Here is a 26,064-nt window from a genome sequence, read left to right as displayed (position 1 = left end):
AAAGACAGTTACATAATTAAATAAATGACTCTAGGTAAAATAAATGACTGTATAATTCAAAAGAGATATTTAAAGGAATGTAACATGGGCTAATGTAGAAGTTTTATGAATGCAAGACTTAGTCAAACAACATAAAACTTTCTGATGGTATACTTTCTTAAATATCTTTTCCTGTTCTGACTCTAAGAGAAGAAACATGCTCACTTTAATTTCTATGCAAAGTAAGAAGCACTCAAGCCTCTGGCAATGACTTCAGGGCGTCATGCACAGGTAGCCCTTGCTTTTTACTTAAGTGATTTTTCTATGCTTCGTATCTCTATTACATATTCACAACAAAATCCAATTATTTCACAAGAAAAAAAAACAAATTTAGGTTTTGAACATCATATATGTACTCTGTAATTTTGGCAGCAGAAAATTACATTGACAGTAAAATGAAAAAATGATTTCCCAACTCACTTAATTTTACCAAAGTAATGTCAAACAACAACAACAAAGTGCCATCTGCTACAGCATTTTGTGTGTTGGGTCTAATGTCACTATCAACAGCTTTCTGTTGTGTGTTTGGTTTGTGCATTTACATAGGACAACAACTTCACCCATCTGCTTTGAATAAACATTTTACAAACATCACAGTTTGAAGTAGCATACTAATGACAAAAGGGGGAAGGATCATGGCTCAAATGGACTTAACAATCAGAAAGATGCAGCAAACATTTTTTTTTTTGGTCAACTGATCAGGATGTGTGAATGAGACAGACAGAGAATCTGTAGGGTTTAGCTGATTAAGAGGCATGAAGACTGACGGTCACAATTGGCTGTTGATATTTCTCACAAATGAGTGTTAATTAATCTGCTTTCACAGTGCATGATCAGGGAGATTAGCTAAGCCAAGTGTGCAGTCAGCATGTATGATAAGAGTGCATGACAGACAGATAGAGAGACAGACAAACAGACAGATATATAAATACACAGACAGACAGACAGATATACAAATACACAGACAGACAGACAGACAGATATACAAATACACAGACAGACAGACAGACAGATGTACAAATACACAGACAGACCGATAGATAGATAGACAGACAGACAGACAGACAGACAAATAGATCTACAAATACACAGACAGACAGGCAGATAGACAGATAGCTTGACAGATAGACAAATACACAGACAGACAGATATACAAATACACACACAGACAGGCAGACAGACAGATAGCTTGATATACAGACAGATATACAGACAGATATACAAATACACAGACAGAAAGACAGATAGACAGACAGACAGACAGACAGACAGACAGACAGACAGACAGACAGACAGACAGATAGACAGATAGATAGATAGATAGATAGATAGATAGATAGATAGATAGATAGATAGATAGATAGATAGATAGATAGATAGATAGAAAGAAAAAAGAAAAAAAATACAGGAACCCACCTGAAGTCTAACTCAAAGTCTCCTAAGACTAAGGTCTGCTTAATTAAAATATATTTCCCTCTTAATTCCATGACAGCCTATTAAAGATGATGAATTGCGTGCAGAACACGGTCATTATCCCTGCAGTAGGAGTACTCACTGTTTGTAGGTAACCATAACGATGAGGATTGCAGGGATGCAGCAGAGGATGATGATGATGGCCAGGGCTAGAAGAGCTCCTTCTGTGTAGCCCACGGCCTGAGCTGCCTTCTTCACACTCGCGACTACGTCTGGATCGCGGATATCAAGGATGCGACCTTCCTCACCAAGGTACGGCTTTAACTCCTTATTTATGTCGAGCTTATTCCCTTCGAGGAAACTGTAATTTGTGGCAAGAAAAAAAGGACAGGAGCTGAAGTACGTTTGTGGTAGCAAACTGGCTGAATGGTGTGTTATTTTTGTGAATGGATAATTATCAGTGACAGATTGAAAATGTATGAATGACTGATACACTCACATTATTATTCCAAGTAAGACAATATGGTGAATGTTATGGAAATAACACATTCTGGCCTTTTTTTGAATGGGTCATGAAATATTCCAATATTACTCAGGTTTAAGAAGCATTCCCTGGATGTGGACATAGAGCTTTTGAAATATGCAACTCAGCTAGGGTTTTACCCAAAAAAATCTTCTTTTGACTTTAAGAAGAAAAATGGCGCATTCAGCTAAAGCTACTTCTCCATATTTTGATGTGATAAATGACATGTTGGGGATCATTAATCTCACTATGCAGAGCAGCATGTCAACAGTCATATTAGTGGAAGATTTGTTTTCATTAGTCATAAAATAGGTCAGTAAGGATATTTTGCATTTTGTATATACTGTTAAAAAAGCAGTATTTTGGGGCCCCTTTTTAGATTAAGTGCAGAATAGATAAATGAGCGTATCCAACTGCAGTCTTGGCTACTCCTATAATAACTTAAGGGACTGATATTCTGATACCACAATGTATTATGGTTAATGTTTTATTGTCCTGGCCTAGGCCTTTTCTCACCCGGAAAGAGTTACAATGTAACAACATATCCTGTATAACAAAACTGACAGTACTCTATTGTTTATTTATTTTTACATGTTTTTTTGTTTTTGTTTGTTTGATTTTCATATTTTTATTGATACATTTTCTTATCATTCTATCCTGCTGTAACACTGTAAAATGTTGATCGGTGAAAAGACAGAAAAACTAATAAAAAGTGAGTTACAAAAAAAAAAAAAACAGTATTTTGTGCATGACTCACTGAAAATGATTTTCTAGAAATTCTGATTTAATAGATTGCTAAAAGTGTATTAGGTATTTAAAAAAACAGTGAGTAGTCTTATCTCTTAACCCATAAAGACCCAAACATCCACTGGTGACCAAAAGCATCTGCTGATCTAAAATATTTAACACCTGTTGATCCACTAATCCTGTCAATACATGTAAATAATTGGTGTAAAATACAGTTTGTCGTCTTTTCATGGTCATCAGATATGACCCATTTGGACGTTCAGAGGCTCCGTAGTGAACGTGGAAACACCGTCATCTTCTACAACATTGATTCATCAGTAAAACCCACAGAGTTGGATCAATGACAGTGGATGGAGACACTTGGTTTATGTTCAGTTAATAATAGATTTTCTGAAAAAGTCACTTCTTCTTCAGTTTTCTCTGTTTTGATATAATAACCTTTGAATTTACTCTGAGTTTTCATGAACATCTACATCATCAGCTAATTAAATATAGGGGGAAATGCATGATTTACACTGAAAAATGCAAAATACAGAAGGTAATATTACAATAAATGGTGATAAATCACTTAAAGATTAAATATAGAGAAACAGGGTAATAATAATAATGGATTAGATTTAAATAGCGCTTTTCTATGAACACATACTCAAAGCACGCACAGTGGATCCATTATTCATTCGCTCTCATATTCTCCCTCTGGTGGTGGTAAACTACATTGTAGCCACAGCTGCCCCGGGGCAGACTGACAGAAGCATGGCTGCCAATTTGCACCTACGGCCCCTCCGACCACCACCAAACATTCATACACCAGTGTGAGCAGCAGCACTTGAGGCAAGGAGGGTGAAGTGTCTTGCCCAAGGACACAACAACACGTGACTGGGACAGAGCGGGATTTGAACCGCCAACCCTTCGGTTATTGAACGACCTGCTCTCCCATCTAAGCCATGGCCCGGGTACATAGAGAGACAGTTTATGTAGACCACAGGGAAATGTTTTAAAATGCATAACTCCATTTGAAAAAAGCAAAATATCACTTGTTTAATTTTATTCAACTGTTGTACTGACCATGAAGTAACAATTAAGAAGCAACATCTCATTTCTTCAACTCTCACTCAGGAAGAAAAATCAGCTTTTAGAATTAAACAAAATATGAATTTGATGTTTATTGAGATAATTATTGAGACCAACTGACATGAACATTTTTTTTTATCATGATAATGTCTCCAATCACCAGACATGGGGAGTCCTCTAAGCTGTGGGTGTGACCAGTGTGTCTCAGTGTTTTTGTCCATAGAATTTGCATCAGCATATCAGAAAATACACAAGCACACAATATTTATTTAAGTAACCCACACATTGCGGTCCTGCCGTTGTTACTAATAGGCAGTTGTTCTTCATATATTCTGCTTCACACAGCAGTGAGCTCACTGCCACATCCAATTGCTGTCATCGTTGTTTCGTCTATAGGTGAATAAATGAGCAGGGCTGAAGGTCATTAAGTGGCTTCGTTGGCTATCTATCCTCTAGAGATCTCAAACGGCGTGGAGAGCTGCATTCAAGGTGGTTTAAGGACAGTCTCTAAAGTAAGGATCACCTCAGTATTTCCTTCTCTGTCCGTCCTGATGTGACGGCGAAGTCACAGATGTACTACACACAATTACCCCACAACATTGTCAAACATGCGCTGCATTCATGACAGTGTCCTGCCACCTGCTATAAATTATTTCGAAGTGGCTATTGACACAGTACTGTGGCACGAAACATGGGTTTGTCTATTACCACAGAGCCAATCAGCACCCTTGTTATATCATGTCTAGACTGGTAACTTACATCCCAAAAAAGTACCGAGGCAATCAGATAGTGAATAGGTCAACCTGAGTCACTAGGTAATGTATCAGACTGCAACGTGGAAGACTCAGGTTCAATTCCCGGTCGGAGTGGCATTTCCTTTATTATTATTTTTTTTCTAAAGACTTTCAAATGGGGCGGGGGGGGGGGTGCCGGTAGGGAAATCCAACATTGATATAAACCAGCCACTGGAGCAACGTTCAGAGTGCAGAATTCCACAGGACCACAACACTCAACTGACACAGAACTGAAGTCACACAGCACACTGCCGCATCTAACATGTAGCTCCGCCCACCTTCTCCAGCTTCCAGAGTAAAGAACACCATAAAACAACATATAGAGCATTTAGAACACGGGTGTCAAACTCCGGTCCTCGAGGGCCTCAGTATCCTGCATGTTTTAGATATTTCCGTCTTCAATCACAACTGGAAGCCATTACATCATTATCAGGCTTCTGCAGAGCTTGATGATGAGCTGATCATTAATTGAACCAGGTGTTGCCGGAAGAGGGAAATATCTAAAACATGCAGGTACCTGCCCTCGAGGACCGGAGTTTGACACCCCTGTTTTAGAACAATAATTCCTATTGTACGAGGGCCGTTCAGTAAGTTCATGGCCTCACCCAGAACAGAACAACACAGACTGATAATTTATATTTTATTTTTCAACATAATCTCCATTTACAGCAATGCACTTGGTCCATCGATGTTCAAGCATCACTATCCCATCACGAAAGAATGTAACATCCTGTATTATAACAACCAGTATTTCTGGGTGAGGCCATGAACTTATTGAACAGCCCTCGTATACTATGACCAATTTGTTGTTAATTCCATCAATTACCACAGTACTGTGGTAGCAAAATGCACAACAGAATGCATTGAAGTATACATCATACAGGGGTTGGACAAAATAATGGAAACACCTTCACCTCAAGATGATAATGCCCCACTCCATAAAGCTAGAATTGTTAAAGAATGGCATGAGGAACATTCTAATGAAATTGAGCATCTCGTATGGCCGGCACAGTCCCCAGACCTCAACATTATTGAGCATTTATGGTCAGTTTTAGAGATTCATGTAAGACGTCGATTTCCACCGCCATCCTCTCTAAAAGAGTTGGAGGGTATTCTAACTGAAGAATGGCTTAAAATTCCTTTGGAAACAATTCACAAGTTGTATGAATCAATACCTCGGAGAATTGAGGCTGTAATTGCCGCAAAAGGCGGACCTACACCATATTAAATTATATTTTGTTGATTTTTTAAGGTGTTTCCATAATTTTGTCCAATCCCTGTATATCACCATAGTACTGTGACAACAAGAATTTAATGAGTTCATGTAACAGTATCTGTGATTGGCTCTGGTACAAATGCTAACATTTGATTGGTCTGTGGCAACAGACAAACACATTTTATGCCACAGTACTGTGGCAGTAGCCATTGCCAAATTATTTTCTGATAGCATCTGTGTCTGATGGAGGAATATGGAATGCGTCTTTATGATTACTGTTGTTGCTCTCAAATGCTGCCACTTGCAATTAGGATTTTGTTTGAAAAGCATGTTTTCATGATACAAGTGCCACTTGCCACATGGCTCCAGCCCCCCACTATAAAAAACAGAAAAGACCATCACACTTCCCATGATGGTCAAGTACAGTGAGGTTATTTTGAGGCATTTATAGATTAATTCAGCACACTCGCAAGTCCCTCTAAATGTCATTTAGAGTGGATGATTACTAAATGAACTGAAATTGTCATAATCCCATTCATCAAAGAAAGGATTTGGCTAAATGGGTACGGGATAAATGGATAAGAAGAAACAGCATGGTGGCATGTGAGGTCTGCAGTAGAAAATGAGAGCTAATGTTTAAGAGAGCAAAGACAGCTCAGAAATAGATGTTTCCTATTGACTGGCACTTCTCATGCTCCGACTGAATTGCCTTTTAAAGACGTCTAAGTCTTGACAGATGGGCAAAGAAAACTGAAAAAGGGGGGCTACATTGTCCTCAAGTAGTATCTTAGTCTCATGCAGCCGTGGAGCTCTTCTCAAGAGATGAACAATGTTTTGTAAGTTTTTCCGACATACATTTATAGCACATAATGATAGCCTCTCAGTGGTCAATGTTTTCGCTTTAACAGACCTCACGCTCATAAAAATCACTCCTCTGCATCAAGTAAACTGCACTGCTGGCATATCTTTAGGATTTCAGAAAAGCTTCTGAGGCGTCATCACGGCAGGCTGATGAACTGATAGTCTTAACAACACTCTCACCCTCCTCTTGTTCCTTATCTGCCTATTTCCACCAGCATATGACAGATGTGGAGCACCTGCAGAATAACAAAGTCTCCTCAAGAAAGTTGTGCTATGGAAGGAAACGCTGCATCAGAGATGACCAATCGGAGCCTGAAAGGGAGATTTGTGCTGACTCACTGTTTGGACGGAGGGTAAAGCGAGATTGCAGGAAAAACATGCAGCACAGCGGGACATTAGACCATCAAATTAAACCAAATGGCAGGCTGTATATCTTGTAATAAAAGTTACCCACTCACCCCTGAAGTTCCTTGGATGAAATGGCCCTGTTTGTGAGCGGGTCTATGGCGTACACCATCATGTCTGATTTACTGTAGTCCTCAACCTCACTCCCGTCACGCTTTGGCCCGATAGACTCCACTATCAATTTTGCACCTGGAATTTGATCTTGGACTTTTTGTTCCATAATACTAAAAGACAAAAACACAAGTCAATCATATGGTAGAAGTTGTAAAGACAGATCATTTGACCACATGGGGGCAGCAGAACAAACTGTAGACATAATGTATAATTGCTGTATGTAGGTGATCATTGTTTTGTTTTTTTTTGTTTTGTTTTTAACATTCTGCTTATTGGGTTATTTTCACATATGAAAACAAAAAGCATAGTTCCGTTGTCTGATCCAAAAGTCAAACAAATAGACAAATAACATGAGGAACAAACCCCCCTCCCCTGGAAATCATCCCCTCTAGATTACAGGAAAGACATAGATAGAAAAATGTACGTGCACAAAAAACTGCTATAAATGTATCATACATGAATGTTTTTTTCTTTATAGATCTCTTAGACCAGTTTAAACTCTGCTCAAAACTACCAGATGTTCAATGGTTTTCACAACTCAAACCCCCTAAATGCCAGTAATAATAAACAAAGTGATGGAAATGACTGTTGTGGATATGACAGTGTGAAACAGTTTTTAAAACATCTCATTACAGTAGCATTCGAATCCCTGTTTTAGAGATAGCATTACACATACTCAAAACACACAATATACAATGTTATTTTTTTCATTGTTTGTACATTCAAAGGAAATATGAGCTGTTTGGAAATGATGATCAATAACCCTACTCTTGGTTTTGCAAGAATTTACCTTGATTTTACTCTTGTTTCATTTCCTTCTGTGGAACTAAATCTACTCTCCTGTCACATGACAACTGATGTGGTTGCAAGTATACAAATGTTTGAAAAAATCTGGAAGTTAGATTTTGTAGTTTGTAGTGGAAATGACAGTGACCGCTAGGGACAGATGTTCTTTAATGAAAAATGCATAAAATACTAATATATCTTATTGATAGACAGACAGACAGACAGACAGACAGACAGACAGACAGATAGATAGATTTAAATGTTACCAAAAAAAAATAACAAAATAATAATAATAATAATAGTGATGATAAGTCAAAACTGCTAAGGCACACCAATAGTGTATAATACAATACTCAGTCAAGAGAAACATGACAGATTGTACTAGTAATATAGATCAGAAAAGGAGTCCATGTCTTTTCAAATGTGTTAGAGGCTCTAGCTTAAGTCAGTCAAATTTTTTTCCAGTTTGAGAAAATAGAGCACCTCCTTGATGCATTTTGAGAAGGTTGGTGGACATGAAGATTTCATGTAGGTGCTATTGTGAAGAAGTTACAGGGTAGTTTGTAGAATATAACTGAGCACATTTACTCAAGGCCTGTACTTGCGTATTTTTATCATGACAATTGAGAGAGACAAATCCCCCGTTTTTGGGATAGAAGTAACACACAGAACAAACAAAATATTGTCTCCATATAAAAAGTGCAGTAAATTTTTTTTGAGTAAATATCATGAGCACAAATAAGAAAAATACATTCAGCATAGAACTATTTAAACCATAAAGACCCAAACATCCACCATCGACCAAAGTCAATCCCTGATATAAAATGTTTAATACCTGTTGATCCACTAATCCTATCAATACATGTAAATAATTGGAGTAAAATGCAGTTAGTCATCTTTTCATAGTCATCAGATATGACCCATTTGGACGTTCAGAGGGTCGGTAGTGAACGTGGAAACATCGTCATCTTCAACAACATTGATTCACCAGTAAAACCCATGAAGTTGGATAAAGGACAGTGGATGGAGACACTTGGTTTATGTTCAGTTAATGACAGATTTTATGAAAAAAGTTACTTTTTCTTCTATCTTCTCCGTTTTTGATAGAAAAATCCTCAACTTTAACCTGAGCTTTTATGAATATCTATGTGATCAGTAAATTTAATATAGGAAAAAACCCAATTTTCACTTAAGAAAACAAAATACACAGGATAACATTAGAAAAAAATGTTGATTAATCACTTAAGAAAGGTTAAAAATAGAAACTGCCACTAAAGTAGCACTTGGTCTTTGTGGGTGAAAGTTTTCCATTTTATACTTCAACTCCACTTCATGTCAGAGGCAAACATTGCACTTTTTACCCTGCTACATGTGGTTGACAGTTTTAATTCTTAGTTGTATTATTGCAGATTAAGCCATCCAACAGTAAACACAGTAATGAAAATGTACTGCAGCATTTTAACCATATACATCATACACGTTATTGGGAATCCACTCCTTCTCCTTCATATACAGTCGCGGAAAACATAATTATACCACCCTTGTTTTCTTCAATTTCTTGTTCATTTTAATGCCTGGCACAACTAAAGGTACATTTGTTTGAACAATGATAGCAACAAAAAAAGCACATAAGAGTTTAATTTCTGAGCTGATATCTATCCATTTTCCATGTTTTCTTGACAATAACCAAAATCACTTAAGTTCTTACATTAATATCTATGGCATTGTACTGACAAAAACAGTGCTTTAAGACATTCCATGTTTTCTTTTGTCTGTTTTAGTCACATGATACACACAGAAGTTAGTACTTGATTGCATAACCATATTTTTCCACGACCTTTGATGGTCTAATAATTTTTACTGCAACTGTACATACAGTAAGTCTGTTTCAGCTGTAATACTGTAACCTATTAATTTTACACTGTGGAGGTATTTTTACTTAAATATCTCAACACCTTATCCACCACCACATCCAGCAGCTATAAAGGAAGATTAGTATTTATATAAAGTTGAGAGGAAAATAAGAAATATATTATACACAGTACCTTAAGTTAACAGATGTCACATTAAAGTTTTTGCTAACTTTTTTCATTTTCTAATATTTGGTTCATTATAGCTTCTTGCTGCCCAGAGGAAAGATTGGAGAGTGAGGGAAGGAGCATAATCTTTAAAGTTTTAGCCCTCACTATAATCACTGGAGAATCCTCCTTTCATACGACACATAGTCATTTGATCCATTGTTCACAGAAAATATTGATTAGAGCAACTTTAAATGTCTAGTAGAGGATGCTTGGACTTATTAAATAAGCCAAAATCCAGGCTCATATAGTCTAAACAGGTGAACCATTTCTGGCACCTCCAGGCCCAAAGCAATATGAGAGCCACCAATCTTAAGTACCCCACTCTGGCAGTGACTGTCCCAATGGGCAGCATTTTCTTCTCTGCACTGGGCTCTTGGCAAAGCAAGGCTCTGATAATCCTTTTCAGGCAGAGAGAAATCCACACCTCAAATTACAGCCAATAAAGGAAAGCCTTGCTGTCTGCCTTTGCCAAGGTGGATAAACAGTGTGAGCACTCAGGTAAAATGGCTTTGGATCATCACCAACACTGTGCGAAATTACAGACCTCTCCAATGACATCACTGCAAAGAGCTTAACATGACTAATGTGTGTGTTTTTCCGTCAGAATAGTGTCTCTTGTGTGGGAGAGACACAGCGATCACTAGAGAAACAACTATTAACAGTCATTTTTCGTTCAGATTAACTAATTAGTTTTCATGAATCGCTACCTTTAATTAATTTGAAAGAACAGACTCTGGAGAACAGACTGTCTCACTGGTTAATGAATAATTTTAATTGATGGGTCAATAGTTAAAACAACAAAAGAATTAATTTTACACATTGTACACATGACCTCAGTATTTCTAACACAAATCTGTCTGTAATTACTGAGCCGCATTGTGATAAATCCTTGGCTGCAGTTTACTTTTTAATCAAAATGGATAAAACATGACGCAATGTGCTCAAACAGGTAATTAAAAGTGATAATAGTTGAAGTCAAGATGGTTTTGATTAGAGAACAAGTGTATGTACCATTACTGATGGATGCTTTAATAAATATTAAAAGCATGAACTTGAAGTGGTTGGAATGAATGTGCTCAAGTGAATCTGAAAGATTTTTCAGCGTACTGAACAACAATGACTTTGCTGCAGGAAGAAAAATACCTGATTTTATCTAGGTTTACCTACATATGTTCACTCCATATCTGAAACGAAAAATTTCTCCAGCACAGCAGGATTTAGAGTCAGCCCAGGTCAAATCACACCAAACTTTTACTTCCATAAATTCTGTGATGTGTGACAACCCCAGTGAGGGCTTTTCTGTCCTGCCTGGTTTCTCTTTCCTCCTCCTTCCAGGTAACCAGTCAGGTGGCTTGATCTCTCCCGTGGTACCTGGCTGTGGGTGTGGCCACAGTGTTTAAAATCCAGCAGCGGCAGAAGCCATTCTCTCGCTCTCAGGCCATGTCCACATGAAACAGCATCTTTTCCAATCCAATCTTTTTCTTTGTTTCCAAAAAAGTGTTCCGTAAATACAGAGTTGTTTCAGGAAATATGTGTGTCCACACGAAACCACTGAAAATGACTGAAAATGATGTAATTCAAATGCCAGGCCTGCATGTGGAGTTGTAATGCTCTTGCAAAAAACAGAGGAGAAGACGTTGAAGCATGTGCATAACGCTTGCTTGGCTCTACCGGGTCTGATCCAATATTACCTGGTTGCCCCTCTCTGCTGTAGATCCAAGAGCATGTAGTGAATATTGTTAGCTATGGTTGTTTGTTGCTCCTTGTAATGAAAGTGTAGCTGAAGATTTTGATTCAATATTTCCAATAAGCTCAATAGCTGTTGTAGCACAAGCTCTACTCTGTAGTCCACCGTTGCTGTTGTTGTTGTTGTTGTTGTTGTTGTGAAGTGGCGTCTTGCCTCTGGGGTGAAAGGTTAGTGAGGTGGGACAATGACATCATTGTTTTAGAAAAGTTGCGCTTTGGTCATACAGACAAAGACGCGAAACTGGTGTTTTCAAATGAATCCACTCCGGGACCCGCTTTCAAAAAGTGGCGGTTCCAGTAACTGAAAACACCGATTTCATGTGGACAAAAGGCCTATCTGATACAAAACTTTTGTGGATACGAACAAAGCCATCTTTGTATGGACAACGCTTCAGGCTCGCTGCACCAGCATGCACTTTTTTTTCCATTTGTCCACATGTTGTTTAGTTACACATCCAGTGCTTTCACTCATTCATGCACACACCACACTACTGAAAATGCTGATGACTGACATATAATTCACTTTATTATTATTCTGATTTGTGCACTGTTTAATTGATAAATAATAGTTGTTTGCCAACATCCTCCTGTATTTGTTTTGCAGATGGAAATTCAGTCGGCTTTCAATACCTGAAAGAAAACTTCAATGCAGTCCAAAGTAATGCGGAGCTGAAACCTGCAGTTTTTCCCCCTTAAATCTCTTGAAGTAACAGCTTGGGATTTATTTGATCAAGTGGTGCAACATTTTCTGGCCAACCATAAAGTCCCAGAAGATGATCAACTAGTTGCATCTGAACAGTATGTTGCAAAATTTCACTCAAAATGAATTTCCTTCAGTCACACCAGGATTTTGGGTGGTGGTTCGCGGTGGGCATGGTGAACAATTTCAGATATTTCTTAAATGGAAACCAGCTACCAACGGAGGTTCAACTCAAGCATGACGACGATCGCTTGTTCCTACAGAAAGAAACTGTCACATCTAACAAATGTAAAAGAGAGCATCTGAAGTTAATTTGTCTAATTTAGCATATATTATCTTTCGGCTTTGAACACACAATGAGACTGGAAAATGTGTTTTTTACATGTTCACATAACTCAAAATCTCTAAGCAATCTCTAAATCAGGATGCCTGATTTAGTCAAGATCAGATGTTTTTCCTCCAGTACCAGAAGAAAAGTATTTCTTTAATGTTGTGGTCCAGTGGTAGCTTTCTTTTTGTGTAACTAAGAATGAAACATTTCTGACATTATAAAAGTTAATGTAATTTTATTTTTCATTTTCAACCCTTAAACACCCAGAACTATTTTTGTGGCAACTACTGAATACATTTTTCTCTACATTTAACTTTTCCTAAACAATTTATCACCATCAATTATAACATTAACCTCTGCATTTTACATTCTTCAATGAAAATAAGGTAATTTCCTTATTTCATTAATTTATGGATCATGTAGACGTCCATAAAAGCTCAGAGTAAATTCAAAAGTTATTATAACACAGAGAAAACTGACTTTCAGAAAAAAAGATCATTTAGCTGAACATAAAACAGGCCTCTCCATCCACTGTCATTTGTCACACTGCATGGATTTTATCAGTGAATCAATGGTACAGAAGATGACGGTATTTCCACGTTCACTACAAAGCCTCTAAACGTCCAAATGAGTCATGTCTGACCACGAAACCTGAGAAACTGCATTTTACCTGAATTATTTACATGTATTAATAAGATTAGTGGCTCAACAGGTACTAAACATTTTAGACCAGTAGATACTTTTGGTTACCAGTGGCTGTTTAGGTCTTTGAGGGTTCAGTCACTTTAGGGGTTGCTTACCGAATAAGATCTTCCTTCTTCTCCTCTATTAGAGTGGGTGGGACAGTCGACACAACAACTTGCATGTCCAAAGCGTTGACCACAGAAACCTGTTGAAACCAAGAGAGACGACAGAAAGAAAAAAGAAACACCAAAGAGTAAGATAAATAACAGCTACATCAGTGACTATGCCAGTTGTCAAATGCCCGTTTTGAGCTCGGCTGTGTCATTTTCATGCATTTTCAGTGGACCAAAGGGGACATTATAATTGCCTGCGTGTATTGGTGCCATGCGGTAAACTTAACAGGACCTAATTCTGATGCCGCAGTTAAGTGCATAGGGAACAGCCTCTGTGCTCTGCGGCCAAATCTCCCATGCGGCTCCTGTGAAATTAGGTTTCCCCTTGAAAATTAACGAGCACCGCGGTTAAGCACTCACTGCGCTCTCATACCCCGGCGACGTCCCAGACCCTCCCTGTGTCTCGTTAGAGGCTTGTTAGCCAGACATATTTCACTGAAACGAAAAATAAGCTTGCCCACAATCAGGAAAAATAAGCGCTGAATTGGGGGCAAAGCTGAGCCCAATCACAGCGGGTGGGTGGGGAAATTATTTGAGAAAAAAAAAATACACAGAGAAAAGGGGACTCGCAGAAAATCACACACGGATGTATAAAGATGTGCCTCATGGACTAATGCACACATAATTATATACACTGCTAACAAAACACGGAAAAAAAACAACATAAGCTAATTATTAACACATTTACTAAGGCATGTGTGGAGAATATAATTGACCAAAACATCCCCTGTTGTTACTACCTTTAGATAAACCAGCAAAAAAAATCATCATGTTTTTAAAAGCTTTCTGCTAAAGAATTCAGTTTTAAGCTCAGATTACTTGAATGATGCCAGAGTTGCCAAAAATCCCTGCAGAGTTACAGAAGAATAACAGCAACTATTTTACAGTCAATGCAGGCAAATTGAGTTTGGCAGGAATCATCAGTGGCATGCTTCTTTTTTTTTTCTTTTTTTTTTTTTTTTTTATTGCTCTCTTGTATCAATGAACAGCAGAGAAGTGGCAATTTCCTGTTTAAATGATGATACACCAAGCTGTGGAAGCAATGTACAATTAATATCTGACATATAAGTCAAGGGCTAGTAGACAGTAATCAGCAATGTACATGATAGTAAATATACAGGGGCACCGCTACCAACTGGGGGCCCCATGAAAGCTAAATGTTGTGGGCCCATTTATAAAATTCAGTATCTTGTCGATCTGTCGGAGCTGGGGGGGGGTCCATACGTAACGTCACTTATCCTGATAGTGCACCTAAATTTTACTGTACATTTTGTATAATGACAATAAAGTATCTTATTTTATGCTAGCGTGAAAACAAAACTGAAACTTAACATTTTTTCAACATCCTGTTCCCAACTTCTATGTCTCTCTTATACAGTGGATCTTACACGAAATTTTCACCACTTCTAACCTGTATCCACTGGACCCCCTCCTCTGCTCTATGGCCCCCATGAAATTGTCATGTTTACCCCCCCCCCTATCGGTGCCCCAGTAAACATAGCATATATTTCATCTACATTGGAGAATATGTCCATTTTCCCAAGATCCAAACAGAACTGACTCACCACGACGTCTGCCTTGCCGCTGTTACCTTTCCCGTAGTCATCTGTAGCGACAACTTCAAACTTGAAATAGGATCTGCGCATGTTTCGGAACATTATGGCCGACTTGATGATACCTGTGTACGTCTCAATGACAAAACTATCTTGGCCTTCTGCTGTTGGCAGGATAATCAGGCGGTATGCCATGGAGCTGTAATTCCCAGTGTCCTTATCTGTGGCCTGTAAAACAAATTTATACACATCAAAACACACACCAAAATACAAACTATTGCACATGCTGAATTTCAGGTTTTACTATAAATGTAACAGGCCTGTTTCTTCAGGCTGTGGACATGATTGTGACACAGTTAAAGCATAAAAACAGACTGTTCTGACCATGTGACAGACATGCTTCACCTTTTACAGCTCTCTGTAAATGTCTTTTCTGACACTAGTGCAACTGCAATATGCTTAAGAGCTTCAACTGAAAGAAGGCGCCCTGTGATTTAATGGAATTTTATTCATAATGCACCTTTCGCGGTTTTATTTATAACAAAATTATTCATAGACATGTCACATGGCTACATTGTAGTTATTCCAGAGCCATGTGACATGTCAAGCTTTTCATGAAAATAATCTATAATAGCCGTCTGTACCACTCTTTTTTTGTTGGAAGATACATTTTTCTTGCATCTCCAATTGGTTAGAGGAAAAAGGTTGTTGTCAGTGTAACCGTGGATGAAAAAGTTATAGTGTTATACTAAAATGCCTGGTTACAGATGGTTTAAGAGAGAAGCACTGACAGTTTTGAGCATTTTAATAACAATTTATCAGTTGCAGCAGATAAAAAATATATTTTCCATGCAAGTATTCTACTAAAGGCACAGCAGCTGACAGTTACTCTTGTAAGCGGGATGGAAGCTGAAGCTTGAGGCTCTTGTAACCTGTCTAAAGTGATAAAGGAAGAAATATTCTAGTATTTTTTCCTTTATTTTATATAAATAAATGATTTTCCTTTGATGATTTGATTGAGAAATTGTGTTTATTTGCTAAGTATTAATGCCATTTCTCAAATCAACACAAGAATAAAACAGGGTTAAAGACCATGTAATCCTTTAGACACATTATTTGTCAGGACTCTAATCTATATTAAGCTTGTAAAGCCAATACATGCCGTGGTAGGCGAAACCACAGAATTTTCCAATCGACCTTTGAGGCTCAAGTTTGACTGGCCACTGAGCTCTCAGTGAGACATCAATTTTCAGAGTGCTTGTCTGTGGCGAGTGACACTGATAAATAGGAGCAATCTGTTTTTTCTCCAGCTATTTGCAGAAAAGGGAGAGAGGGATAAGAGAGAAAGTAAGGTCCCAATGAATGTGCTGCATAAATCAACAGAATGGAAACTAGTTTCATTGGGTAAAAAACAATTTTACCAAATAAATGTACCTACCTCCTTTATATACAGTAATGATGTGTTCACAGGCCATTAGAATCGTGGAAATACATGCATTCTAGTGTCTGGAGCTGCAACTAATGATTTTTTTTTTTTTTTTTTTTTTTAATCTTAAATGGCTTTTTTGTAGATTCCAGCATACAATAATGAAAGGTAGAAAATCAGTACAGACCTACATAATGGATGACTTTTCTTGATACTTTCTTATCACATATCAGACTTCTGTTTTGACAGATATAAATGCTACAGACTGAGTTTATTTTGTCATTACAATTAGCACTTCATGTACATTTACAATGAACAGGGACTAAAGTTCCATTATGCAATATACAGAAAAGTGTTTGCAAAATAAAGGAAGAAAACTGAGATTAGAGAGACTTAAGCCATTTCTCAATATGTGTTCTTGTCTGCAGGGGTGTAAGAAAATATCAGTTCTGCAATATACCATGACATTTCATTTCACAAAACTGTATAGATATTAAAAAGTACTGTATCGATATTTTTAGGTATTTATTCAAATGCAGATATTGTGGAGGTTCATTTTTCTTTTTTGTTTTTCTTTTTGTTTGTATTTTATTTATTATTATTTAACACTGTTTTATTTATTGTTAGTTCCTTGGTTGGGATTGCACAAAAATAATGTTATGATGTTAGTTATGAACTAATAGAATATGAACATTTGAGCAGGATCTTAAACTGCAATATCTGTAAAACATAATTTAAGTTTTAACGCAGGAAAATTTGGTGATATAGCATTAGATCCTGTACTGATCAAATAAAAATGTGTTTAGTATTTGTGCATATTTCTGGTGTAATTCAATTCTTCAAGGAAATAATCATTAAAAAAAAGAAACAAACAAAAAACTGCCTTTTTAACAGTATCATGATACATTGTGATACATCATATTGTGATCCTAGTATTGTGATTTGTATCGTATCGCCAAATTCTTGCTAATTCACACCCCTACTTGTCTGTTCTTCTGTTCTAGTGAAACGTCATCAGTTGCGGCCCAAGTACTGTTCCAACTGCAAGTTCACATAAACCAAGAACGCAAGGAATACCCGGATGTTGTTCTTGTCAGCTAGCTTAAATGAAGGATACACTGGTTGGTGACTCATGAAGACTTGGCTGGGAAATAAGTCCCAAGATGCAGTTCGTGCCGGCCTGACCGTGAGCCCGCCGGTTCGGGTGGGAGCCAGGTGGTCGTTAGCCCGCCAGGTCGACTGGGACCCAGGCAGCTGTGCTCGGCTGAACCAATGAAATGTATTACAGTTTTGAAAAATATACAAAATGTATAAATGACATGTAAAAACTAGTAAAAAAAAGTACTGAAATCAAATCAGTGACATTGTGGTGATTTGAGGGAAATGCATTAGGGAGCAGATGGCAGAAATACAGCAGAGACAGGGAGGAAAGTTCGCAAGTGCGCAGCCGTTCCAATTACAGATAGACTTGCATTCTTAGGAAGTACGTTCTTTGAAACCGTTCTTTCCAAGACCGTACTCTGTGTTCTTGGTGTTGAGAAACGGCCTTAGAATAAAACTGCCACAAATGTGACATAAGTGAAAATAGCCTGTTTCAAAGCTTATGACTTATGACTGTTTTCATAAGAATCAGCAGCGTTCAGTCGTTCTGCCCATTTAATCTGTATTTTTTTTTTATTAACAACAACTGCTGACATTGAATTTGTATTTACCAGCCTATTTTTGAGAGATAAATTTCCTTGGTTTGAATTCTGTAAAATGAGAAAAAAATATTGGTTCAAGGTGGAATTGAGAATAATTGCTGCAGGCGTACACAGTCCCTTAGGACACAAAACGATAAATTTGTATGAGTCTTAAAAGCTTTAGGCGTGTCCTTCAAAAAAAAAAAAAAAAAACAACAACAACAAAAGCCCATCTCAAGAAAACTTTTTTTTTTAAATGCAAAAGAACCCACATTTATTTAACTGACAGAAGTACAAAGAAATAATACACATTCATTCATTTCATTTTTCAGTCACCGAATCTCTTTCTGAATATGAAATAATTTCAGTTGTGATGTCTGCAACACACTCAAAAAGTTGTGACAGAGACGACACTGAAAGGTTTTTAGAATATTCAAGTAACACAGGTCTGTAAGAATCCACAGTTAGCAACAATGGACATGTACTGGAGACATTCTGCCATCAAGCTAACGTCTCTCCCTGAAATATGTGGTTATTTCAGAAGGACAATGTCAGCACTCATTCTGCATCAGTTCCAACAATGGGGTTTTCATAGTCCTGGTGTTGGACCATCCTGCCTGCGGTCCACATCTGTGTCCTATTGAAAATGTACGGACATCATGAAGAGGAGAATCAGACCTTGACTGTAGCGACTGATTTCATAAAAACAGAAACATTCCACTTGATGTGCAACAAGTGGTGTCCTCTGTCTGCAGATGGAAAATCATTTTTGCAACAAGGAAAAGCAATGCAGCAGTAATGAACATGACTGAAGCTCAAATGATATATCGACTTGAGTGGATGTATAAAAAAAAAAAAAAAAAAAAAATTAAAAAAAAAAAAGGATTTGATTACAATTTATAGGAACTGAAGCTTTGTTTCCTTAATTTCACTGCCGTTAAATATTGGTTCTGCTGTTGTGTTTCACATGGGTGCTTTTTGTGATGCACATGATGTTAGATCTTAAGTTGTTAGTAAGTTGAATACAAATTTGTTGAAAACTGCAGTGGATATATTATATGTAGATGTCATTTGACTTATTTGTTGTTTATATATATATGCATGTCCTTATACACACACACATAAATACACACACTTTTATATTATTTCTATATATCTATAAATACTTTCATATATATCTTTATACTGTTATTTCTATATAGATAATATTTATCCTTTTACTTTTATACTTTTTGCGGTTGTTGTTTCAGCGAGTTTCTTGTCACTTTCATGTCTTTTCACATTTTTACTATCTTTTTGCCTTTTCAAACAATAGGTTCATCAAAACAAATTGAAGAAAATAACAGATTAATCAATTACAAAAATAATCAATAGCTGCAGCTCTAAACATGACTTTTTCCTCTTTTTTTGACAATGTTGCAACCATCAAAATCTACCATAAATTTACATTGAATTTGTAATAATATATATTTTAACTAAGCTGGCTGGGGAAAACGCTGAAAATATTTTTTAAAGTTTAGTTTAGTTTACAAGGAATATAAACAAAAAACAATGTCAGAGAGAAAAGTACACCAAACATGCAGATCACACCACACCTCCAACCCCCCCTTTTACAATCACATAGAAACACTCATAGTATAAACACGTTCTACACTAACCTCCCAGACTGACCCATTAGAGTGATATAATATTTGGTCTAACTAATATTGGCAATGCTGCTCCCATCATGCAATTATCTAACCTCAGAAAAGAAACACACGGAAAATCTAGACAGGTTTTCAGACAATCTAGGAGTTGATTGTGGTTTTAGGGTTTTCTCATGTGTTTACGACCAACAGGAGACTCAGCAACTGATATGAGAACCACTGCATCCAAACACACATTGGATTTTTCATCAGTGAGTGAGTTTCTAGTGTCTGAAGGTAGCTATACTGTACTTCAAGGTGATCTTCAAGTTTGAACTTCAAGACTTGTCGGGTCTAAAAATCACACCCACATACACTCCTGATCAAAATTTTAAGACCAGTTGAAAAATTGCAAGAATTCACATTTTGCACTGTTGGATCTTAAGAGGGTTCTAAGTAGACTTTCAAAATGCAAAACGAAGAAATGGGAGTGAGACAAAAAAAAAAAAGAGTAAGCGATTTATTGAAAACAAAAATTAAACTGAAATAGGCTGTTCATCAACTAAAGTTTAAGACCACAGCTCAAAAAACCCTGAAACCCGCCTAAAATAGAAAAAGTTTCAAAAAAGGACTCCGTGATGAGAAGCTCTACTGTTCTTGTTAATCTCTTCAAAATTCGTTATTATTATTATTATTATTATTATTATTATTATTATTATTATTATTATTATTATTACTATTATTATTAGGGGAGTGTTTCCAGGAGGCTAGTGGGAACGTTGCTCCAAGTGGTGCAGATGGCTTCACAGAGGGCATCCACTGTCTGGAACTGATGTCCATTTTTGTGAACTTCCCTTGTCATCCATCCCCAAATGTTCTCAATTGGATTTAGATCAGGGGAACACACAGGATGGTCCAAAAGAGTGAGGTTCTTCCCCTGTTCTCAGTCCTTTGTCAGGCGGTCATTGTGAACTGCAGCGTTGTCCTGTTTTTAAACCCAGTCATTACCACACAGACCAGGGCCCTTCAGCCATGTGGGATGCCCCCTGCAACATGTCCACAGAGCCAGCCGCTGTTTGACACCCCTGCACAACCTGAAGTTCTATTGTTCCACTGAAGGAAAAAGCACTCCAGATCATGATGGCCACACCCCCTCCACTGTGCCACTGCCTGGAAAACATCTCTAGTGGGATCTCCTTGGGGTGGCCATGGTTCAGGGGGTAGAGTGGGTCGTCCAATAACTGAGGGATTGGCAGTTCGAATCCTGCTCTGTCCTGGTCATGTGCTGTTGTGTCCTTGGGCAAGACACTTCACCCTCCTTGCCTCCAGTACTGCTACTCACACTGGTGTACGAATGTTTGCTGGTGGTCAGAGGTGCAAATTGGCAGCCACACTTTTGACAGTCTGCCCCGGGGCAGCTGTGGATACATATGTAGTTTACCACCACCAGACAGTGAATGTGTGAGTGAATGAATAATGAATCCACTGTACGCGCTTTGAGTATGTGTTCACAGAAAAGTGCTATATAAATCTAATCCATTATTTTTAAGACCTTTTTAAGACTACTTGAAACAAAATTTAATGTCCATTTCATAGCCTATTTCGTGGCCATACTGGCAAAAAAATTTGTGACTCCTAGAATTTATGGGAAATGTATTTATTTACTCCAATGCCTTGATTCTCATTGTTCAGAGTCATTTCTCACCGGGGGCTACAAAGTTAGAGATAATTGGTTCCTAATTTCAATATAAATTGTCAGGTTAGAACAGGTGGAACTGAGTAGACTAACGTCACTTTCTTTGCAGCTTTGACATTTAACAGAGACATTTAAACACAATACAGCCAACAAGTTTATGGCAACTGAACTTAAGACCTACCTTATCAAAATGAATACCTTTTTAAGACTTTTTTAAGGCATTAAATGAAGATTTGTAAATTCAAGAGTTTTTAAGACCCCGTGGGAACCCTGTAAATAACAGGAGGCAAGGAAAGAAAAACCCATCACCGTATTAAATACCATAAAATGATTATGACATTAGCATAATGAATTAAGAAAAGAACACTAGTGAACCTAAATAAGAGCCAAGTAGAGCATGGTGCAATTGTGTCATCAGATCTTTTTCTCTGAACAGTATCATTTGGCTGCAGATTATATAAAAATACTGGCATACTATGTGTAACAAAATACAAGGGTCGTTTTCACACATAAATTGGTGTGGCAGTTATTTCTTATGGCTCTAAAGGATAAAATCCAAGGAAAGAATATCAAGAGCAAAAGGGTAGGGGTCAGATGTGTCAAAATGAGCCAAATGTTAATGATTTCTAAAGATAATCTCCAGAGAAAGGAACACTCAACTTCATTACTAATTAACTCCTAAGTACAAACAGTTCACACTAGTCCTACTCCAAAGAAGGTTTGGCCTTTCGGGAAATTATAAATAGCTCCTGACCCATAATTCTACACTCTGGGGTCTTTTCCAAGTTAAGAAATAGACAGAGAGGGAATCAGTTTGATGGTTTAAGGAATATCTGAACACAGTGTTGGTACATATGAGCAAATGTTAAATAGATGTAACACATTTACTGAATTTGCACAGTAATCAGCTTTTATTATTCATTTTTTTATTCTGTATAATCAGCTTTTGTTTTTAATTTCTTGATTCTGTATAATCAGCTTTTATTTTTCATTTCTTTATTCTGTATAATCAGCTTTTAGTTGTTGTTTCTTTATTATGCATTTCTGTCGTCCGTGACTCAACAAGACAATTTGGTTTTGCCGTCCTTATCTGAGGGCTGGTTGAACCTAGTGCATCTATTTGAATGTCAGTTTGTCTACACATACTATACAAAAACACACACAGTAACAACCCACCATTCAGACTGAAAATTGCCTTTCAGAAAAATAAAATGGATGTGTGATTATAAATCTCAGTGGGACAAGTCACCAAGGACGGCATACATTTTTTCAGTGGGCATTTACTTTGAAAATTATTATAGTGAAAGAATTAAGATGAATCTTTATCACTGGAAACTGCTGGACAGCTACGCGAAGTGGTGTTAGTGTCTTTTTTTGTTTTTTTAGATGATACTTAAAAGAAAACTGCACATAAGTGACTGACATTATAGTGACATTATAATGAATAAGAAAGACTTTTACATGTTTTACGACAGCTTAAGCAAAACAAAGATTCAAGCAAATCATGAATTTGAACTAGAGTTGAACAATAGGATCCAAAAACCTTAGTATAATAAAAATGTTCATATGAGTCAAAATCAGTAATTACTGTGATAAATATCATAGCCTTTTCTTCTGAGTGATGTGGTTTTGTATTGTATCTTTTATGCTCAGAAAATGGGTAGCATTTGCAGGCCAAATGGTGGTGCGTTAAAAAAAAAAAAAAAACAAAGAAGAAGAATATTAAAGTGTAATTCTGGCTGCTCTGAGTTTAACTTCACCTACTGAATGGTTCTAAAAATTACCATAAAATCAGAAAAAGGATGAGATGAGTAGTTCAGGGGACATTGGTAGAACAGAGAATCAAAAAAACACTTTATGCAGAACAAGGGATGCACCGATACCAATACAAGTATCGGCATCGGCTCCGATACTCAGTGTGTGTACTCGTACTTGTAAAAGATATCCGATACAAATGCACCGATACCACTTATGGCCGTGTGACATTCACAGTTCAGTGCAGCAGGTACGTGGCAGTGGAATAATGTGTGGGGAGTGTGAAGAGTGTGGAGATTTTTCAAAATAAATGACAGTAATAAAAGTAACGCTGACTGCAAGTAACGTTAAAGACACAGACAGATACGGACGCAGCGTTCTGTCCGTCCTCTGCGTACATTCCATCCGTTTTTTCAGGTGATGGCAGATGCATATCCAGAATGAGAATACCAGCGGGAGTACAGAGCAGTGCGGACCCCCGCCAGCACAAGTGAAAATGAAACTTATCGCTCATTTCTCTTTTCTCTACCTGCTGAAGCTAAGCTTTTAAACCTTACCAGTGAAAACGCTGCAATATTAGTATCACATTAGTGTTGCTTCTGTCGTCTCCATGTTTGACTTTCTTCTTCTCAAAAAACTTTACTCTTCTTCGTGGTATTTGTCCAGTATGATTAATTAAGAGCGGCACCCCCTGTTGGATTAATTGAGAAACGCTCATTCCAACACATTAAATGTCAGTAGCAGCACTTTTTTCCAGTCAGACTAATGACAACGACAATAAAGCACATTTACAAAAGGAATTAAGAACTGGAATGGGATTATTAAGTACTCGTATCGGTACTCGGTATCGGCAAGTACTCAAATGTAAGTACTCGTACTCGGTCTGGAAAAAAGTGGTATCGGTGCATCCCTACGCAAAACCAAAACCATTTGCAATTCTGACAGATTTACTTTGAATTTTTGTATTGGTTTTAAGACCTAACATACGCCTATATTGAAAATACTTTCTCTGCTTTTTATTGCCACCATACAGTCCTTTCCCATGTGGAACCGAGGCCCTGATGTGCTCTTATACCTACAAAGTGTTGTTGTGACACTGTGGTGTTTTAATACTTTATTTCAGATTTACACAACAAACCATCTAACCAACAGGCACTGGTTTTAACAGCAAAAATCACTGCCTTCGTATTTGTATTTCTGAATAGTCTTAAAACAGCTTCAGTTCAACCCATTAGAAAATGAAGGAGGTTCATTTCATGTACACATTTTCTGATTCAAGTAAATAAATAATACTAAAAGTATGACTTTGCATTATAAAATAGATGAGTTCAAAAAGATTTTCAATCAGGAAGTGACAAATTGAGTTTTTTTCACTGTCAAAATGCAGCTTTTTGTACACTTTATAAATTTTTATGTGCATTATCACAAGAATTCATGCATTTTCTTATAAACGTGTTTAGCATCCCTTTAAAAACAATTCTTATGATAACAAACATGAAAATTCACAGTAAGTAAAATTAAGAGTTTTAGCTGACAGCAAAAACAAAACGAATTTGCAAAAATGATAATTGCTGATGTATGTATTTATTTATTATTTATATTTACCTGTTCCTTTTTCCTCCGAATTTTTATGTTATGTCGAGGGCTTTTTAAGTAAATGCCTCGACATAAATAATGCATTCCACAGTGTTAGAACATAGTCGCATTTAACTAATCTAATAAGGCAGGTTTAAGAGGGTTTCACATTCAAGTCTGCTTCTATGAAACCCTGCGGGAATGATCAAAAGTAACACTGAAAAAAATTCACATGTTACACACATATGCATCCCTGACATACATAGACAAGTGTGTTATAGAAACACATCAGCCATTTAAACATAAGGATGCTGCACACTCTTCCATAATCATGTTCAGTAGTGTAATGGTTCAACGCTGTCAATATTCTACAGAGTCAATGCCAGCATTGCCTTCCAGTAATATTAAATCACATCTTAAATTAAATTAACATAAGGACATTAGTTATACAAAATCGATTTTGTAGCACTGGGGTAGTTTCTTTTCTTTTCTTTACATCGTTCCCCCTGAGGCATTCATTTAGTTCTTAACTTATCCTGACACTAAAATTCCACACCTCTCCACTTACTGACAGTATCCGCTCTGTAAATACATTCATACTTCCATTCCCGTAGCTTTACCAAGACAAAAGGCACTGTTCTGTTTCCCAGAATTGCATTTTAAAATGACAACACTGGCATAAAGAAAGAAGGAACACTATTTTAATTTACAAAAACAACCCATTTACATTTTTCGAGACGGTCTATAAAATTGCTTGATTTTGTTGTTGATTTTAGCTCCCTCCTCCACATGCCATCTCCGGGGGGTGGGGGTGTGGGGGGTTATTCATTTATTTATTCATTAGAAACATTCTACGGCTGTAAAACACATTCCAAATGTGAGTTGTCAAACTGGAATGAACCCATAAAGACACAACCATCCACCACCAACCTAAACTATCTACTGATGTAAATGTTTAATACTTGTTGATTCAATAATCCTATCAATATATGTAAATAACTGATGTCAAATGGAGTTTGTCATCTTTCATGGTCATCAGATATGACCCATTTGGACATTGAGAGGCTC

General features: G+C 37.1%; 1 protein-coding gene across 3 annotated transcripts in view; it reads right to left on the bottom strand.

Moving 5' to 3' along the window:
* LOC115434336 (protocadherin-15-like) overlaps positions 1-26,064 on the bottom strand; it is a 348,357-nt gene that overhangs the window by 5,180 nt on the left and 317,113 nt on the right. For 2 of the 3 annotated variants that reach the window (XM_030156230.1, XM_030156229.1), the window contains 4 exons: positions 15,250-15,465; positions 13,628-13,716; positions 7,123-7,293; positions 1,595-1,813 (listed from right to left, as the gene is read on the bottom strand). In XM_030156230.1, coding sequence (XP_030012090.1) covers positions 1,595-1,813; positions 7,123-7,293; positions 13,628-13,716; positions 15,250-15,465 — 695 coding nt within the window. Of the gene's footprint in view, positions 1-1,594; positions 1,818-7,122; positions 7,294-13,627; positions 13,717-15,249; positions 15,466-26,064 lie in introns of all 3 variants that reach the window. The other variant, XM_030156231.1, reaches the window with a different exon arrangement.

Source organism: Sphaeramia orbicularis, chromosome 15 (assembly GCF_902148855.1).
Source record: "Sphaeramia orbicularis chromosome 15, fSphaOr1.1, whole genome shotgun sequence".
In the NCBI taxonomy this organism is placed as follows: domain Eukaryota; kingdom Metazoa; phylum Chordata; class Actinopteri; order Kurtiformes; family Apogonidae; genus Sphaeramia; species Sphaeramia orbicularis.
Note: the sequence above shows the minus strand (reverse complement) of the source record. Positions and strands in the feature narration are given on the sequence as shown.